The 18,851-nt window shown below is 54.1% G+C and overlaps 9 protein-coding genes across 9 annotated transcripts; 4 read left to right on the top strand and 5 right to left on the bottom strand.

Annotated features, from left to right (window-relative positions):
* Nucleotides 1–58: 58 nt before the first annotated feature.
* On the top strand, nucleotides 59–781 carry TPP1 (polynucleotide 3'-phosphatase; the record flags this gene model as incomplete). The annotated part of the gene is made up of 1 exon (XM_002554600.1): nucleotides 59–781. The coding sequence occupies one exon, from the start codon at nucleotides 59–61 to the stop codon at nucleotides 779–781; it is 723 nt and encodes a 240-aa protein (XP_002554646.1).
* Nucleotides 782–842: 61 nt separating this feature from the next.
* RPN6 (proteasome regulatory particle lid subunit RPN6) lies at nucleotides 843–2,111 on the bottom strand (the record flags this gene model as incomplete). Its single annotated transcript, XM_002554601.1, has 1 exon — nucleotides 843–2,111. The coding sequence occupies one exon, from the start codon at nucleotides 2,109–2,111 to the stop codon at nucleotides 843–845; it is 1,269 nt and encodes a 422-aa protein (XP_002554647.1).
* A 1,437-nt stretch (nucleotides 2,112–3,548) lies between these two features.
* On the top strand, nucleotides 3,549–6,056 carry PMT1 (dolichyl-phosphate-mannose-protein mannosyltransferase PMT1; the record flags this gene model as incomplete). Its single annotated transcript, XM_002554602.1, has 1 exon — nucleotides 3,549–6,056. One exon carries the CDS (start codon nucleotides 3,549–3,551, stop codon nucleotides 6,054–6,056), a length of 2,508 nt encoding a protein of 835 aa, XP_002554648.1.
* Nucleotides 6,057–6,197: 141 nt separating this feature from the next.
* KLTH0F10274g (uncharacterized protein) lies at nucleotides 6,198–8,108 on the bottom strand (the record flags this gene model as incomplete). Its single annotated transcript, XM_002554603.1, has 1 exon — nucleotides 6,198–8,108. One exon carries the CDS (start codon nucleotides 8,106–8,108, stop codon nucleotides 6,198–6,200), a length of 1,911 nt encoding a protein of 636 aa, XP_002554649.1.
* Nucleotides 8,109–9,265: 1,157 nt separating this feature from the next.
* SRP14 (RNA-binding signal recognition particle subunit SRP14) lies at nucleotides 9,266–9,679 on the top strand (the record flags this gene model as incomplete). The annotated part of the gene is made up of 1 exon (XM_002554604.1): nucleotides 9,266–9,679. The coding sequence occupies one exon, from the start codon at nucleotides 9,266–9,268 to the stop codon at nucleotides 9,677–9,679; it is 414 nt and encodes a 137-aa protein (XP_002554650.1).
* Nucleotides 9,680–9,729: 50 nt separating this feature from the next.
* On the bottom strand, nucleotides 9,730–11,013 carry UBX3 (clathrin-mediated endocytosis regulator UBX3; the record flags this gene model as incomplete). Its single annotated transcript, XM_002554605.1, has 1 exon — nucleotides 9,730–11,013. The coding sequence occupies one exon, from the start codon at nucleotides 11,011–11,013 to the stop codon at nucleotides 9,730–9,732; it is 1,284 nt and encodes a 427-aa protein (XP_002554651.1).
* A 135-nt stretch (nucleotides 11,014–11,148) lies between these two features.
* Nucleotides 11,149–12,648, bottom strand: RAM1 (protein farnesyltransferase; the record flags this gene model as incomplete). Its single annotated transcript, XM_002554606.1, has 1 exon — nucleotides 11,149–12,648. One exon carries the CDS (start codon nucleotides 12,646–12,648, stop codon nucleotides 11,149–11,151), a length of 1,500 nt encoding a protein of 499 aa, XP_002554652.1.
* A 48-nt stretch (nucleotides 12,649–12,696) lies between these two features.
* On the bottom strand, nucleotides 12,697–13,740 carry KLTH0F10362g (RNA-binding protein; the record flags this gene model as incomplete). Its single annotated transcript, XM_002554607.1, has 1 exon — nucleotides 12,697–13,740. The coding sequence occupies one exon, from the start codon at nucleotides 13,738–13,740 to the stop codon at nucleotides 12,697–12,699; it is 1,044 nt and encodes a 347-aa protein (XP_002554653.1).
* An 889-nt stretch (nucleotides 13,741–14,629) lies between these two features.
* Nucleotides 14,630–18,823, top strand: LYS2 (L-aminoadipate-semialdehyde dehydrogenase; the record flags this gene model as incomplete). The annotated part of the gene is made up of 1 exon (XM_002554608.1): nucleotides 14,630–18,823. One exon carries the CDS (start codon nucleotides 14,630–14,632, stop codon nucleotides 18,821–18,823), a length of 4,194 nt encoding a protein of 1,397 aa, XP_002554654.1.
* Nucleotides 18,824–18,851: the final 28 nt, after the last annotated feature.

Below are 18,851 nucleotides of genomic sequence, written 5' to 3' on the forward strand. Positions count from 1 at the left end.
TTAAAATTCCTTGAAATAAGATTAGCAGAAAAGTAAGCGATAGGCGCAAAAGCCCATAATGACGCCTCGATTGTCCCATAGAACAGTCGTTTTACCTCACATGATAAAGTTCCTGCCAAAGCTTCCAGTTGCAGGTGAACTACCAAGGGTTTATGGCTTTGACTTGGACCACACCTTAATAAAACCAAAATCGGGAGGTAGGTTTGGCCGTTCAGCTGATGACTGGATGTTTATGTCATACGCCTTGAAAAGCGACAGAAGCAGTGAGAAAGATGCCAGCAAAGTCCGCAGGTCTGCCGATACGTTAGTTGATATTTTGAGTGTTGACGCCAATGCACATGTTGTTGTCTTTTCTAACCAAGGAGGAGTCATTACAGTACCGAGAGATTCTAAGAGCTGCGTAAAGTATATGAACAAGATCGAAACGATCTTAAAAGATCCATCTCTTGAAAAAGTCCGAGATCGTATATGGCTGTATGCTTCTCCCAAAAGGCCTGCTTCTCTATCAAATAAAAAAACCAAGCCCGGGAAAATCACAAAAGCCGCGCGTACATTGCCAGAAAAAAAGCCTGTGGCAGACACTACTTACCCATTCGAGACCATGAGGAAGCCTAATATTGGTATGTATGAAGAGTTCAAGAAAGATTTTCCTGGAGAGTTTGAATTCGTCTACTACTGTGGAGATGCCGCTGGGAGGGCCTCAGATTTTAGTGACAGCGACAAGATGTTTGCACAAAATGTGGGCTCAGAGTTCCGTACACCTGAAGAGGTTTTTATATAGTCACAAGACACGCATGCATTTCGGCTATTTCTTTGACGTATTTAGACTATTTTACCAAAATCTAATTGAGAACACTAGCCTTCTCAAAAAGCTGTTCAACAACCTTATTTAGCTGTCCGATAAGCTCGAGAGAAGAATCGTAAGTGGCGTCCTGGTGAGGTGTTTCATATATATACAGCCATCCGTTCCCTTGGTCGAGTACTCCGTAAAAGACCTTGTCGAGAATCATTTGCGATAACTTCCCTTCAACCTGTTGGCTGTCTAGGCCGATCATCTTGGAAATGTGACGCACCTCGACACAGTCAAAAGGTTCAATGATTTTGCACAGATTAGATTCCAACAAAGTATCATACAGAGCGTTGAAATGTGACCTAATTAGGGAGTCACCCATCAGCTCCTTTTCGTACTTTTTCAAAGCGGCATTGAACTCCAGCAGAGATCTGTGAGAGTAAGCCTCAGCCACGGCCTTCATGGCATCGATGCCACGAGACTGGTAGCTTTCTTTGGTATATTTGGCGTTTAGAATAGAGTTGACTTCGTCTATCAAGTTCAGCATAATCTTCGATAGCAGCATGTAGTTTAAAACTTGCGCAGCCTTCTCCTGCGAGTTGGTCGACTGATTGTGGAAGCCCTCGAACGCCTCGTAAAAGTATGAAAAAGCGGTTTTGTAGTCCTTGTCCTCACAGTGCAACATACCGCTAATGAGATCTAGTTCTGCAACCGTCAGCGTAGGACAGTATATGGAGTTTGCGGCTGTTCTGGCACTGGTGAGGGCAGCCTTCGCCTTTGCCAGGTTCCTCAGCTTGTGATAGACCTTGGCTTCCAGCAAGTGCACATCCACAAGAGACGATTTGTCGTCCAGTTTCTTAAACTCGCGAAGCAGGCCGTTGATCAGCTGCAAGGACTCGTTGTACTGCGTTTTCTCGAAATATAGAGTGGCTAGCCTTATGGACAAGGAGTGCTTCAGGAACACACGCTTCTCTTTGGTCGCGAACTCAATGCTCTCCTTGCACACCTCGATCTGTTTGTCCAGCGAGTTGGGGATTTTGTCAAACTGGTCAATAAGGGTTTTGAGCACCTTGGCGGTCTTAGATTTGGCATATTGCATCATGAGCTCCCTAGCATGTGGGATGAATTCAGCGAGCTTATCGGGCTGGTTCGAAAGCCCATAGAGACTGCCTAGCTCTACTATGCATTGTTCTTGGGTTTGGGTTTTGGCCGAGCTCTTGCTGGTGTCGGAGCTATCTTTCAGCAGTGAAATATATAGTTCTTCGGCCTTCGAATATTCCTTATTTTCGACAAGCTTCCTAGCCTCCTCAATCGATGCCATCGCGCCTTATAAGGGTGTATATATTCCTTGTTTCGTAGTGTTTGCCACCTTGAATACGTCTTAGTTAGCGATCTTTGGCTAAAAACACTAGCGTACTATGGCCGGGTAATAAACAAACTTCGCAGTGTATAGACAGTTATAAAACCATTAAATACCCTCACTGGCGCCCTCAGAGTTGCTTGTTTGGTCACCGAGGGGGGCCTGGGGGTGCTGGATGACAAGCTCCAATAATCACTAGGCCCATCATGATCAGAAAAGTGCCTTTTGTAATTCGACTTTAACGCGGGCGTACATATGAATACAGCGTCGAAACTAACCCCACCCCCCCCTTCAAGAAGATATGTAGTAGTTCAGGGCCCGCTAGCTGCTCTTAGTCATGGTAATAGCGGGCTCTGGTTTTCGTCTGCCATGGTAATTATGGATGCCAGCATACCTACATTCGTGCTTTGGCATTGAAAGCCGGGAAGCCACAGTAGCCTCGGGGAAGCATAAACAGAAACAAACTATCAAGCTTTGAATGGGAAGGCTCCTGTCGGTCGCGCACCGCTCTTGACGGCTGGACAGGCGAATTGATGCCCTATAAAATGATCACTGTGTACTAGACGTTTGAATCACCATGCTACTTAGGGTGCCCTGATCTGTCACATTCATGGTTTCGGTACACCCGCGAGCATACCTGATGCTCAAGCCAGAAAACCAAAGAAAGCACTAATGCGGTTTTTGTGCGTTTGTGCAACTTTTGCTCATTTTAGTGCTTCAACCTAGTCCCGAAAGTTAGTGCTAATGACTACATCAGCCGCATGCGAGTTGTGCACTACTCGCGGAAACTCCTATTCCTGGAAGGTTTCTTCTGATATTTTATGATGTAACTCAAATATGACTAAAGCCGAGAATACGGGAGTCCTGGACCGCAAAAGTACCTGCTTGTGGGTAGAGTGCTGCCTCAGTACTTCGGCCTTTCTTTAGGGGACAAATACAAGAAGGTCAAGAGGGAGCACCAGAGTAATTTCACAACACGCGAGGACTCCAAACCTTTGTCGGACACGTCTCAGATAAATAGAAGGTACTATATGCCTTCCCGGTTGTCAATGTGCAGGGCAAAATGCGTCATCTCTCTGGCCGCCCAGAGGTTTGAGCCGAAGCCAATGTTGTTTATACTAATTGTTTGCGAGAAGGAAGCTTGGCAGGGCAGGTTTTAACAAAGTAGTGAGCCAGAGAACATTAGAGCCACAAGGCGGAGTCATTGCCATCGCGTTCAGCGGCTTGAGACCTAACCTGCTGGGCGCGATGATCAACTCTCTCGGGCTTTTGTTCACATGACCTTAAAACATGAGCGCTCAGCTCAAATTTTTTTGACAATATTTACGTGTTCTTCCGAGACTTGAGTTTACTTTCCAAGCCAAAACAAAGCTCCGAAACAATCCGCTGAGTCGTGCAATGCCACCAAAAGCATACTCGGAGTCTCAAGGAACTGGGTCCCAAGATCCAGTTCCCGATCTGAATATCGGCAAGGGACCAGAGAGGCCATATGTCGTTACCGAGCCACCTTCGAGTTTGGTCGAGTCACGTACACCAAAGTCAGCGAAGGAAAAGTTGACAATCGCTGTTCTGCTTCTCGTAACTGCCTTTGTGAGACTTTACGGGCTTTCGTACCCTAACTCCGTTGTTTTCGACGAGGTTCACTTCGGTGGTTTCGCTTCCAAGTACATCAAGGGTGTTTTCTTCATGGATGTTCACCCACCATTGGCCAAGATGCTCTTCGCAGCTATCGGCTCAATTGCAGGTTTCACTGGCGACTTTGACTTTGAAAGTATCGGCCAGATGTTCCCCGCGACCACCCCATACTTCTTCATGAGACTTTTCCCAGCCGTTCTAGGTACTCTCACCGTGCTTCTGATGTACATGACGCTGCGTTGCTCCGGCGTTAGAGTTCCAATCGCGTTCATTGCTTCTTTGTGCTTCGCGGTGGAAAACAGTTACGTCACCATCTCCAGATATATCCTTCTAGATGCGCCTCTTCTATTCTTCATCGCATCCGCCGTTTACTCCTTTAAGAAGTACGAGATTTACCCACAAGGTTCTTGGAATTCTCAGAAAGCGTTGCTGAGCACTGGCCTTGCGCTTGGAATGGCTTTGTCCGCCAAGTGGGTTGGACTATTCACTATCGCCTGGGTCGGAATCTTGTGTGTCTGGAGACTCTGGTTCATGATCGGGGATTTGTCTAAGCCTATCAGGAAAACCGTTAGAGAGGCCGTCCGCAAGTTTTCTTTCCTCCTAGTCATTCCCCTTGTGATTTACGTCTTTTTCTTCTATGTCCATTTCAAGTGCTTAACTATCCATTCCGATGGCGCCGGGTTTTTCTCGTCAGCATTCAGAACAACCTTGCAAGGAAACACCATCCCACAAAACATTTTGGCAGATGTCGGCATCGGATCTACTGTATCTATTCGTCACATCGCCACAATGGGTGGTTACTTGCACTCTCATGACCACATGTACGAGAAGGGTTCTCAGCAACAGCAAGTTACTCTTTACCCTCACTTGGACGGCAACAATGACTGGCTCATTGAGTTGCATGACAAGCCTAATACTCCAGTGACCTCCTTCGAAGGCCTTAAGGACGGAACTATCATTAAATTGAAGCACGTCATCTCTCAACGCAGACTACATTCCCATGACCACAAGGCCCCTGTTTCCGAGAGTGCTGACTGGCAAAAGGAGGTTTCCTGCTACGGCTTCGACGGTTTCGAGGGTGACGGAAACGACAACTGGGCCATTGAGATTGACAAGGACGCCACCGCCCCGGGCGAGGCACAAGAACGTGTCAAGGCGCTAGAGACTAAATTCAGACTAAAGCACACCATTATGAACTGCCATTTGTTCTCGCATGAAGTCAAGCTGCCTAAGTGGGGCTTTGAGCAACAAGAAGTTACTTGCGCAAGCCAGGGTAAACCTCATTTGACGCTGTGGTATATCGAAGGTAACTCGCACCCTCTGTTGAACGAAACCTCCGAGCGTGTGTCTTACAAGGAGCCAACTTTCTTGGAAAAGCTAGTTGAGTCACATCAAAAGATGTGGCATATTAACAAAAATTTGAATGAACCTCACATCTACGAGTCCAAGCCACATTCTTGGCCATTCCTCCTAAGAGGCATCAATTACTGGGGCCATGACCACAAGCAGGTCTACCTGCTTGGTAATGCTATTGTCTGGTGGTCTGTTACAGCGTTCATTGCTATTTTTGGTTTGCTTGTCGGTTACGAGCTCCTGGCCTGGCAATTGGGCAAACCAATCTTGCAAGATGCCAAGGTGGTTAACTTCCATGTCCAAACCATTCACTATCTGTTGGGTTACGTGCTGCATTACATCCCATCGTTCTTAATGGGACGCCAACTGTTTTTGCACCACTACTTGGCCGCTTACTACTTTGGGATTTTGGCCCTTGCTCACGCTATGGAAATAACGGTAACATATGTTTTCCGTAAAAGAGAAACGGTCGGTTACGCCATTGCCGGGGCCTTCCTGAGCGCCGTTGTTTACTTCTTTGTGTCATACCGGGCCTTGATTTACGGAACTCCGTGGACCAACGAGCTTTGCCAGAAGTCAAAGTGGCTTTCTGGATGGGACTACCCTTGCCACAACTTTTTGTCGTCATATGAAGATTACAAAAAGCTAGAAACAGAACAAGCGCACCAGCCTGTATCTCCATCTAACACCCTAGCCGCTGGCGCCGACTCTCAGCCTACAGTCGCACAACAAGCTCCAAACGCGCAGCAAGCCATTCCCGAGGACTTTGATGTTGACGAAATAATCGCTGCCCCTGGCAACAAAAAGTTTGTTGATCAAAACGGGAATGAGCTTCCTTTTGATGTCGTAAAGGAAGTTCTGGACAACGGGGGATCTGTCATGAGCGTTGAACACCGCTCTCACACTGAAATCCTTTAAAGCACTTACACAACTAAACTTTAGCCCATGACCTATATGTAAATTCTATAATACAGTAATGTGGCTCTTTCTACATTCCGAGAAAAATGATTTCCCCATCGACAGGGCATGTTTGCTTCTGGAAGCTTTTTCTTCAACCTTTTACTTACTCCCAGCTTCTGCGTCTTCGTCGATAATAAACTCAGCAGCATGATGCATGCGCTCACCCTTAAATCTCTTCTTCATATATCTAACAAAGATCAACGCTATACTCACGACGCCAACGGCAGTTGCCAAATGTGCGAGCACATGAAATGTATGAGTGTAGCATAGTGTTCCCTTCTCACAGAAAGCCTCATTTGGCTCCGTGTTATTGGAAAAGTCTCTAGCAAATATCCCCGAAAACAGTTTCACGCTTATAATGCCTCCAGTTGTAGTTAGGCCCCAAATTGTACTAAACCCTTCGGTACCAAATTGGTCAGCTATGATAGCTGGAAAAGTTCCAAAAGTGACGCCAAACGCATAGCCGATTATGAGCGAAGTCAGAGAAACATTGCGAATGAATGAAATGCTCTGCGGCCCCAGCATGCCCTTGATGGTCACTGTATCTGAGAGGAGCTTGTTTGACCCATAGTACATAAGTACGCATGCCAGTAATACACACCACTCTCTTTGGGCTTTTAATCTCTTGACAAGCAAATCCGAAACAGGTCCCGCTGACAGCCTTCCCGCGAAAGACATTACAGATATAATGGAGACTTGAAGAGATTGTATCGCTTTTGCGTTGACCTTCTCGTCAGGATTCGCGTGGACAAGGGCTTCTATGACAAAACCGACCGAATAAATATATGTCTGCCCAATACCTTGGAGGGTAGCTAATATCAGATAATATGCAACGTATTTTGGCTTCGTAATTGTTTGGTAGAGGTGACTGTCTTTGTAGGTAGACTTTTCAACATTGTTTGGTTCAAAAACTAAGACATCTGGCTCAGCAGGAGCAGAGGGGGTGGGAGGTGGAGAGTTTTTTAGCAGAGAATCGCGTCTACTAGCAGTTACCGGTGACCTGGGAGCTTGGGATGGTTCTAAAAAGTTGGCAGGTATCTGGCCAGATCGTTCGGCATTTAGTTGCGAAAGGCTGCCACTAGAAGCCCTTGGAGCACGGCTGAGGTCGGTGTCCGATGGCCGCACCCGGCCAAACCCCCAAAAAGACAAAGAGCCGGGAAGGTCCCTGGCCCACGCAAATGAAGAGGTTCGTTTGAAAGTTGAGTTTTGGGAATCGAAGGATTCGACAGAGCCCGATACTTGTGACGACGACCTGCTGCTCATCGCTTGATAATTTCCGAACGAGCCGCGAGATGCGCTTTTCGCGGGTTTGTTTTGAATGAATATTGGCTGAGCTAATTGCTCGCTACTGGACTCCTGGTTTACTCTCACATTGGAGGAGCTGCTGGTGTCGATGACTGAAGATTGCCTCCTTTTTTTTGGGCGAGTATGTCCCACCATGATCCTCAAGGTGAAGCACCCGGTAAGGATCATTGCCGAACACATATACATCAGGACCGTGAAAACCGCGTCCATACGGTCTCCAAAGAGCCACGCGCACAGCGACGAATACACTAGACCTGCTAACGCGTACAGCGAGACGGGAAATGCGCCCGCAGTACCTCTATGGCGCGGGAAATTGGTGGTGCAACACTTCACGGACGCATAGAACCCCGACACCGAGCCGAACCCGACCAGGGCCAGGGCCAGCGATACCAGCATGATGCTAGCTATCTCGTGCACATAGCAAAACCGGAGGATCCAATACGCGAGGAACGTACACACCGCGCCTATACCACACGAGAGCTGTGGAGAGTGCCTGTCGATCACAAGACCGGCGATGAAACCGAGAGCAGCGGAGCCGATGGTCAGCGCAAACGAAAGAGTGCTCGACTGGGATACAGGGATGTGGCACCGTTCCAGCAGCTGCGGCGCGTAGAAGCTGTACAGGTAGGGGGTTCCCGCGCCTAGCGCGACGATGTTGCTTCCTATGAAGCAGCTGAGCAGCTGGGATCTTGAAGGAGGCGCCATTCTGGTTCTGGAGCGTATGTGAGATCTTGAGGCAAGATCACGTCAACAAAGCCGATAACTGAACGGCTTGTGGGCGAAAGACGCTTGCTGTCGGAAGGAACTTCGCTCACTTGGTATCTAGCCTTCTAGCGGAGACAGAGAAGTACCTGACGGGGAGGCTCTTCATGTTTTCTTATCACAAACCAAACAGTCTCCCCTCTTCAATGTCCACTTTAAGCTGAAGAAATCCAGTTGATTACGTAACGCCGACGATGAGAAACTCTTCATTGTTAGCCAGATGCTGCTGGCATCGAACCGGCAGAGTAGCAATGCTGCTGTATCGAATACTGCTGCGACGATCCCTTTCTGGGGAGTTATCAAGCGCTTTACGGTGTATTTTGGGTCCGGTGCAATCTATTTCAGTCGTCGGGCAAGTCCGAACCGGAAAAAGCATCTGCGGAAGGCAAGACCAACCAGCAACGCAAGAAGGAGGCCCGGATTCATCGCCTGGGGCTGCCGGCTCTCTTCTGGAATGCTGGGGTTAGTCCGGCGAAGGGCACCGCGACTTTCGTTCGACGTTCGCCGAGTATGCCCATGCTTGAGGAAATCGAGCTGGAACTAGACGAGCCGGCCATCTGCTTGTTTCCACAGCGACTTTAAAAAACGCCAAAGTTCTGGCAATTGTGCTCTTTCCCGTTAGCGCGCAGCTTGGAGCACTGCCTTACTGACATCCTGTTGCCAGTGCCACAGCGCTGTTGCGGGCTCTAGAGGTCCTGGCGTTCCCGCGCGTGGCCAGCATAAAGCGTCGCGCGAACCAGGAACCAACGCACACGCGCATGAGAAACAATTGTCTGACCGTTTCGGCCGAACTGTCTTGTTCTCTGTCTATCCAACCCACCTCTTGAATAAATTACTAAGGTTCCAATGTAAGATTCGGAACGAACCGAAACAGAGAGCGAAGCTAGTGTTACTGGATTACCATACTGGTGGTTCTGGGACGCTATATTGCCGGTATCGCCACCTGGTCCAGCTCTTCTTCGCTGGTTGGGCGGCCCGCGCTCATCGTAGAGTACGTTTATTATAAGAGCATCACCAAAACTTGAACGGCAAAGATCTTTTCGATCGTGCAAGCGAAACGCGAAGACTGCACAGCGACAGAACCGGCCACTGACCCCACTATGAGCACATCGCCACACTCGACTCCTGAGGAGTTTTTGAAAGCTGTGCCAGACGTTTTTGCGCTGGCAAACGAGGGCCAGAACTCAATAAACCTTTCTGTCAAGAGACTGGTAACACAGGACCCAGTGGAGGGCAACGACGAGTTCAATGCTTCAGAGCTGCCCCAGTTCGACGTATCAAAGAAGTCGCAGTTTACCAAGGTTCCCCAGAACGCTAACAACAAGCAGTACGACGTGCTGGTCAGACTCAAGAAAGGATCGGGCGAGGGCGTAATAAAACACTCCACGGTAGTGAAGGCCGAGGCGCTGGATAAGTTCTGGAAGGACTATTCGGCAGCGATAAAGTCCGGGATGGTGGGCCTTGTCAAAAAGAAGAAGAAGAAGGCCAAGGCCAAGAAGTCTCAGAGAAAGTGAGTGTGTAGAGCAGCACTGCGCCGCGAGCTTACTACGTACGTTCCTGTCTACTATTCTAATGATTCCATAACTATGTTACCGGAAGGGTAGATCACTTCGACATCGCGTATGATGGCCTGCGGGTCGAGCTCCACGCGCGGTACCGGCGTGATGAGCATGAATGGATACCGATACTCGTAGTCTGGTTTTTGGAGACTGCTGTGCGGATCGCGCTGCGTTTCCAGCATCCCCTGGCTCAGAAGCTCGACGTAGGCGTAGATCTCCTCCACAGGGAGGGAAGCGTCAAACTTTTGCACCACGCGCCCATTCGCGGCGGTCCTGATGGCCACTTTGCACGCACTCTCCATGCTTGTTGGCGCGTCGGCCAGCACAGACCTGCGCCACAGAAGCCACTGCTTCTTGAGCCCTTGTTCGTGCCGCTCCTCTGCCTCTCTCTGGCGCGCCGCTTCCTGGCGGCGGTCGCGCTCCTGGTCTTGACGGAGAGACTCTTGAAATCTCGAGTCTTGCTGCTCGCGCATGAGCCTTCGCAGCTCAGTATTCTGATGCTGCTGCCGCAGCTCGATGAGACGGGGGTAGAACTTGGCCAGTTTGGCCTCAAGCGAGTCCAGGGAATACGTGAGCAGCTCGCCCTCCAGCCGCTCGATCAGCTCGATCTTGCTCCCGCTTTTCATGGCTAGTAGCCCCAGAAAGGGAAATTGCCTGACTTTCAGACTGTTGGCGACCTGCAGACCCTCGGAGACCGTGACGTCCCCGAACCACAGCAGCGTCTCGTACTTTTGCGCGAGGTTCACGAACCGCTCCGTGCACAGGATCTTACTGAGGTACTGCCCGCAGTCGTCAGCGAGAGGGTTGTGCAAGTATATGATTGCGAACTTTCCCTGCTCGGAGGCAGCCTTGAGCAGCTGCGCGTACCCGCGCTGGATGTAGGACGAGAGCACGGCGTTCTCGAGGCCGTATACGGATGCAAAGCTGAACGAGTCACGGAGTGCGCTCTGCTCATCTGCGTTGCCGGCGCTGGACGACGAATACTCGAGCGATAAAGCGTCGATGAGCACAGACAGAGCGTCCTCGTGGCTGAGGGTTCTGTTCTTTCGGTTGTAGAAGCCGTAGACGCGGTTCAAGGGCCTCAGCAGGCTCACCGCGAGAGCTAGGAAGGAGAAAAGATGGTATAGTAGCCACAGCGGTACGCCCAGGCAGGCCCGCAAGACGGACTCGAGCGGCGTTCTGTGCTGCGGGGGCGTGCTGTTGCCGTGTTCTTCGCTCTCAGGGAAAGAGCCTGGAATTTGCGAGAAGCCCTGCTCTCTGGAGCGCAGTAGCCTCTGAAAGAAGTCCATGAATCGTCTCTGGCTCTTGGTATAGCCTAGCGAGGTGTTGATACTGGTGTGTTCCGTTTGTAGAAGTCGTTTTCCAGGGGAAGATGAGATGATCCAACATGAACTTCAATAAAGATCCGTACTTAGATATGTATACTAACGCGCTGCGTTGTAGTCCACGAACCTTGCCAAGACGTCGATTGGGAGCCCAAAGATGGGGTTGACGGGCTCGACGTCGGGCTGCTCGACGAGGCGCGCGCTCTGTATGCGTTGCGGGCAGTCGCGCACCGAGAACGAGTACTCCGTCGCGGAGAGCCCCATGAGCACGTAGGCAGTGTGATAGTAGTCGGGAGACTTGCCTGGTTTGTCCCTCAGGCCCGGCCTTTCTTTGCTCTGGCAGCACTTGAGAATGTACTCCCGCAACTGGCTTTTGTCGATGCTTTCGCCAAGCCCGTAGGCCTCTAAAATCGCGGCGACAGCGCCGACCCAGTAGCTGTAGCAGCCGTCGACGAGCTTGTTGCTCCTGCCCGAGAGGCCCTTCTCCTCATTGGTCTGGCGCGCGCTGCACCAGTCAAGCAGCTTGGCCGTGTCGCACTTGCGCAGCGAGCCGAGAATAGCCAGGCCCGCGGCCGCGCAGAAGGTGTAGCCCCCGTGGGCCTCGTCCTCGTGCGGACAGGCGCCGAATCCGCCCTCGTAGGTCTGGCACCGGAGCAGGAAGGCCTCGACGCCCTCGCACAGCTCCGGGGTCAGTACCCCGAGCATGGACGCCACGCTGAGCGCGCAGTACGTGGAGCGGGAGTCGCACTCGCCCAGCAGGGCGCCGGTGCGGAACCCGCCGCCGGGCATCTTGAGCGTCAGTAGCCACTCGTAGATCCCCTCACGCTTAATGGACGCCCAGCAGCCGTCGATGTTGTCGCACAGCGCGAGGGCGTTGATGGCCGCGTAGTTGCACACAAGGTGCGCTTGCTGGCCGAACCCGCCGCAGTAGGGGCCCGAGTCCAGTGCGCACAGCGCCAGCTTGTGGACCATCTTGCGCTGCACGTCTTGCGTGAGCCATTGTGGGTCCATTAGTCGCAGCGCGCACGCTGTCCAGTACAGGAGCCACGGCTGCGAGGCGTCGAGCGCCTTCATCTGCGGCGGCAGCGGGTGGCCCAGCGCATAGTCCAGATAGCTGCGGTGCGCGTGCTTGAACAGCGTGGGCTCCACGTCTGCCAGGGCCTCGTACAGCTCCGCGCAGTCGAAGAGCACTTCCTCGCGGTCCGCGGTGGTCTCGGTGCTCAGCGAGTTCATGGCGATGGCAGGGTCCTCTTGAAGGTCGTGCTCGTCCTCGGAGACGAGCTCCACGGTGGGGCGTCTGCGGCCCAGGAGCTGCGTATTTATAAACCTCACGGTGCGCAGGTCGCTGCCGGCCATCGGTGCAGGTGGCTTTTTGAGGTGGTTGGTGCGAAAGACCAGCCCGAACGAGCACAAAGCTCTTGTAAAAGGGAAGCAATGAGTGCACGCAGAGAGCACACACACGCAAACAAGGCAAGCACACACGGCGGACTCACACGACGAGCCTGCGCGAGCACCGCGCCACGCGGTAGGAATGGCGTTTTCTTTTAAAGTTATGTACAATTCGTTACAAGCTTCTAAAAAAGCCGTTGCAGTATTCATTAGACATTAGCAACTAGGCGGCGCGGCAGAAGCCGGAGTCCCTGTATCCTAGGCCGCGGGGGAGTCCTGCTGCGAGGCGGCGACAGGCTCCGCGGGCTTCGCGGGCTCCGCGGACTGTGTCGACTGTGTCGACTGCTCTGGCTCCGTGGCCTGTGCGGGCTGCTCGGCGTCCTGCGGCTTCTGGTCCTCGCGTGGGGGCTTTAGTGCGGCCACATCGACGGCCAGCTCGCGGTCGTTGAGCGACTTACCCTGGAACTCCTGGACCTTCTGCGCGATGTCCGCACAGTTCTCAAAGGTAACGAAGGCGATGCCCCTGTTCATACGCTTGGAATAAAAGAATTGCTTGGTCTTGACGTTGCGCATCCTCCGGAGAGGCAGCACGACGAGCTCGGGCGTGGTGCCGAAGAACTCTGCCAGCTCCTCCTTGGTCGCAAAATATGGCACGTTGTTGACGTAGAGCGTGTCGGTGGAGCGCTCCATGGTCTCTAGCGGCACGCGGGGCCTCTCCTGGCGCTTGGGGGGCGCGGGCACCGCAGAGCGCGCGGGCTTCTTGCCCGCGCCGGACACGCCTGACGCTGCGTCTGCAGCGTCGGTCGCGGCCTCACCTGCGCTGGCGGGCGTTTCAGCCTCTGCCGAGCCGCCCGTAGTGGCGGCGGCGGCCTTCCTGGGCCTCTCGGCGCGAGCCTTGCGCTTGGCGTCGCGCTCCTCCTCAGTCTGCGCGCGGCGGATGTAGATCCCGCGCTCCTTGATTACGGTCTTGTCGTACTTGGCCTTGACCGCGTCGAAGTCAATCTTGTGTGGGAACTTCACGAACGCGTAGCGCTGCTTGAACAGGCGCCCGCTCTTCACCGAGGGGATCTCCACCTCCACGTCCTCCTCGAACACCTTCTTCAGGTCCTCTTCCTGGCAGTCGCGCGCCACGTTTCCGATGAAGATCGTGGTTTCGGGATCCACCTTGCTGCGGGGGGCCGCGCTGCCCGACTCCACGGGCGCTGCGGCGGCGGTACCGGTGGCGGCGCCAGCGGACGCATCCACGGGCGCCTCCACGGGCGCCTCCACGGGCGATGCGGCGTTTTCGGTTGTCGCAGACATTGTGCTATAAATACGGCGTTTCTCGGGGTGAACTGTCTCTAACTCGCTTGTCAAAACTTACAAGCGCGCCTACTCAGCAATATCGGATCTTCTCGGCAAACGCTGCTATCTTTGGGAGCAGAAATCGGGAATCCTCTTCTCTTCTGCTGAACGTCTTTTAGCACTCCATTCCCTGGGCCCCTTTATATACCTGAAATTTGTCTTGGAATGAAATTTTCCCCAGTTCGAAAAACTTCCACAGCTTTCTTGCTGGGCGACGAGCGAGGCGCGCGGGGCCACGAGCGGCGTGCCAGGCACGCCGCGAGTCGCCACGCACGCCGCTGTATTCAAGCCGGCGGACGCTGGGCGCAGGGCGGGAGCGGGACGCCCACCCAGCGCGTTGCCCACGACTAATTAGCATCACTTTAGACGGTATCGTTATTGGGCCCGTGCCAGCGGGCTCTAACGCGTCCCATGGGTGCCACTGGGCGGCCGCCGCGCGCCCAGCGGCCCCCCGCGAGCGCGCGGGGTGTGCCCCGGAGCTTTGGGGTCGCGGCGGCGCCTGTAACTCGTAGTTTTCGCGGGCCTCGTAGCATGCGCACTCGCGCAGGGTCTTAGAGCGCGCCGTTGGCACAGGAACTTGGCGCGAACGACGCGAGCACAGCGTGAGGACCGCAGATCGCAATTCGCAACTCTCGTGGCTCGCACGCGCGCGCCATGCGTGCCCTTTGACTCACAGTTCGTCGCCGTGGTGGTGTTCCTCGCATAAAAAAAGTTCCCACTGGAATTTCCAGCGTCGTCACATCGACCAGGACCATCTATAAAAGAGCGCAAGGTGTGCAAGCAGAGCCCCGGCACGAGGTATTCCAGGCTCGCTATAGACGCACTTTCCCCTCATACACTCTAGCGCATGCAAATGAGTGGTCAAGACCACCAAGTTTCCTCCGAACAGCAGGCCCTGCAACAGTGGGCCCAGATCCTGGACAACCCGACGCTCAGCGTGCTGCCGCACGACTTCCTGCGTCCGCACAGCGAGCCCCTCGTGGAGCAGCGCGAGCAGCTGGCTCAGGTGCCGCAGCTGGCGCTGCCGCACGGCAAGGACGCGTACACTGCGGCGGTCGCCGCGTGGGCGTCGCTGGTACTCCGGCTGACAGGCGACGACGACATAGTGCTGCTGGTTAGCGAGCGCAAGGTCGCAAGATTCACAGTGCAGGCGGACTGGACGTTCGCACAGGCGTACGAGGCCGCGGCGCGCGCGCTGCGCGCCGCTGAGCAGCGCCCCGCGGTATGCTTCGACGCGCTGGCTGAGCATGTTCAGCGCGCGCAGGGCGTCGAGCTCGCGCCACAGCTGTTCCGGCTCGCGTGCGTGCAGGACGCGCCGGTGTCACTGGGCGGCGAGTTCCGCACGCAGCGACTAGACGCGGTGCTGAGCGTGCGCGACGGCGGCGCGACCGTGGGCATTGCGTACAACGCGCTGCTGTTCTCCGAGCGCCGCATCGCGATCCTGCTCGACCAGTTCACGCAGTTTGTGTCGCGCGTGCTGCAGGACGACTCGCAGCGCGTGGGCGCGGTGCCGCTCGTCACGGCCTCCAGCACAGACGTGCTGCCGGACCCAACCGTGGACCTGGGCTGGTGCGACTTCGCCGGCTGCATCCACGACATCTTCCAGGACAACGCGGAGCGGTTCCCAGAGCGTACCTGCGTCGTCGAGACGCCGGGCAACTCTGGCGCGGCCTCGCGCGTCTTCACCTACCAGGACATCAACCGCGCGTCCAACGTCGTGGCGCACTACCTGGTGCGCACGGGCGTCAAGCGTGGCGACGTCGTGATGATCTACTCGTCGCGTGGTGTTGACCTCATGGTGTGCGTGCTGGGTGTGCTCAAGGCCGGAGCGACGTTTTCCGTCATCGACCCTGCGTATCCACCCGCCAGGCAGACCGTGTACCTGGGTGTCGCGCGGCCCCGCGGTCTTATCGTGATTCGCGCGGCCGGCCAGCTCGACCAGTACGTCGAAGACTACATCTCGCGCGAGCTTGACGTGGTGTCGCGGATCCCCGCCGTGGCGATCCAGGACCACGGCCGTGTTTTAGGCGGCGCCGCCGCTGGCAGCGCCGAGGACTGTCTCGCACCCTTCACGGGCCTGTGCGACACGCGCACAGGCGTCGTAGTCGGGCCCGACAGCAACCCCACGCTGTCGTTCACTTCCGGGTCCGAGGGTATTCCCAAGGGTGTGCTGGGCCGCCACTTCTCACTGGCCTACTACTTCAGCTGGATGGCGCGCCAGTTTAACCTCTCCGAAAATGACAAGTTCACGATGCTGTCCGGTATCGCGCACGACCCTATCCAGCGTGACATGTTCACGCCGCTCTTTTTGGGTGCGCAGCTGCTGGTGCCAACGCAGGACGACATCGGGACGCCCGGCCAGCTCGCCGAGTGGATGAGCAAGTACGGCGCAACTGTGACGCACCTGACGCCCGCCATGGGCCAGCTGCTTACTGCGCAGGCCACGACGCCATTCCCCGCACTGCACCACGCGTTCTTCGTTGGTGACATCCTGACCAAGAGAGACTGTCTGCGCCTGCAAACGCTGGCGGAAAACGTCCGCATTGTCAACATGTATGGTACGACTGAGACGCAGCGTGCCGTGTCGTTCTTCGAGGTCAAATCGCGGTCGGAGGACCCCGACTTCCTCAAGCGCCTCAAGGACGTGATGCCTGCGGGCAAAGGTATGCTCAACGTGCAGCTCTTGGTCGTCAACAGAAACGACAGAACTCAAGTCTGTGGCATCGGCGAGGTGGGCGAGATCTACGTGCGCGCCGGCGGCCTTGCCGAGGGCTATCGTGGGCTGCCTGACCTGAACAAGGAGAAGTTTGTCCAGAACTGGTTCGTGGACCCCCACCACTGGGACGCCCTGGACAAGGGCGGCGACGAGCCCTGGAGACAATTCTGGCTGGGCCCCCGTGACCGCCTCTACAGAACCGGTGATCTCGGGCGCTACACCCCAGACGGCAACTGCGAGTGCTGCGGCCGTGCGGACGACCAGGTCAAGATCCGTGGCTTCAGAATCGAGCTCGGGGAGATCGACACCCACATCTCTCAGCACCCGCTGGTCCGCGAGAACATCACGCTGGTCCGTAAGAACAGCGAGAACGAGCCTACCCTGATCACCTTTATGGTTCCTCGTTTCGACAAGCCTGAGGAGCTGTCGCGTTTTGAGTCCGAGATCAGCGAAGATGCGGCCCAAGACCCAGTCGTCAAGGGTTTGATCAAGTTCAGACTCCTTGCCAAAGACATCAAAGAATCTTTGAAGAAACGCCTTGCAAGCTACGCTATTCCTTCTGTCATTGTGGTGCTTGAAAAACTGCCTTTGAATCCAAACGGTAAAGTTGACAAGCCCAAATTGCAGTTCCCAACTGCAAAGCAGTTGGCTACTGTCGCCGAGAACTCCTCCATGGATGTTGACGACTCCGAATTCACCCCTGTGGAGCGCGAGGTTCGCGACTTGTGGCTCGAGGTGCTGCCAACCAGACCAGCCTCCATTTCTCCCGATGACTCGTTCTTTGACCTTGGTGGACACTCTATTCTCGCTACCAGAATGATCTTCTCTCTCAGAAACAAACTCGACGTCGACTTGCCTCTAGGCACGATCTTCAAATACCCAACGATCAAGCTCTTTGCCGGCGAGGTTGCAAGAGCAAGAACAACAGAATCAAGCGCCGACCCCGGCGTCGAGGCGGCCACCGCCGACTACTACGGCGATGCCAAGAAGCTCGTGGAAAGTTCGCTTTCCAAGGCCTACCCCTCCCGTGACCCTCTTCCCGAAGAGGGCTCTGGCATCTTGAATGTCTTTGTCACCGGTGTTACCGGTTTCTTGGGCTCCTATATTCTCGCTGACCTCCTCAATCGCTCAGCGTCGCCCTACACTATCAAGGTTTTTGCGCATGTTCGTGCGAAAGACGAGGCTTCCGCTATGGATCGTCTAAAGAAGGCCGGTGTGATTTACGGCACTTGGTCGGACGACTTTGCCTCTCGCATCCAGGTTGTGCTTGGCGACTTGTCTAAGGAGCAATTTGGCATGGACAGTGCCAAATGGGAGCAGCTTACAAAGGAGGTTGACGTTATTATCCACAACGGTGCTTTGGTTCACTGGGTCTACCCATATGCCAAGTTGAGAGATCCTAACGTTGTCTCGACGATTAATGTCATGAACCTGGCTGCATCTAACAAGCCAAAGTACTTCAACTTTGTGTCTTCCACATCCACCATCGACACTCCCCACTACTTTGAGCTTTCTGACAAGCTGGCCACGGAAGGGAAAGGTCTCCTGGAAGGCGACGACCTCATGGGGTCTGCAACTGGTCTGACAGGTGGCTACGGTCAATCGAAGTGGGCAGCTGAGTACATTATAAGACGTGCTGGCGAACGCGGCCTGAGGGGCTGCATAGTTAGACCCGGCTATGTCACCGGTGCTTCTTCTAATGGTTCCTCAAACACTGACGATTTCTTGCTACGTTTCCTGAAGGGTGTTGTCCAACTGGGTAAGATTCCTGACGTAAGAAACACTGTCAATATGGTGCCAGTCGACCAGGTCGCTCGCGTAGTTACTGCTACGGCACTCACTCCACCAAAGGAAGATGCTTTGACAGTCGCGCATGTTACCGCACACCCCCGCTGTCTATTCAAGGACTATTTGAGCGAATTGGAGAAGTATGGCTACCCTGTTGAAGTTGTTAGCTACGACGTTTGGAAGAAAACCTTGGAAGAGTCTGTCATGAAGGGCTTAGAAGAGAACGCATTGTACCCACTACTGCACATGGTTTTGGACAATCTGCCTGAAAATACAAAGGCCCCCGAGCTGGACGACTCAAATGCTGTTGTTTCCCTAAAGAAAGATGCCAAGATCATTGGTGAAGACTGTTCTGCAGGTAAGGGCGCTACTCCCGAGCAGATTGGCATTTACATTGCCTTTCTCAACAAAGTCGGTTTCCTGCCACCACCACCTCAAGCCGGAGACTTGCCACTTCCCGAAATTAAACTCTCGGGGGAACAAATTGAGCTTGTTGCATCTGGTGCAGGTGCTCGTGGCAGCTCAGCTGCCGCCTAATGATGTATATGGATAGAATTTTTGTAAA

The sequence above is a fragment of the Lachancea thermotolerans genome (genome assembly GCF_000142805.1).
Source record: "Lachancea thermotolerans CBS 6340 chromosome F complete sequence".
Classification (NCBI taxonomy): Eukaryota; Fungi; Ascomycota; class Saccharomycetes; order Saccharomycetales; family Saccharomycetaceae; genus Lachancea; species Lachancea thermotolerans.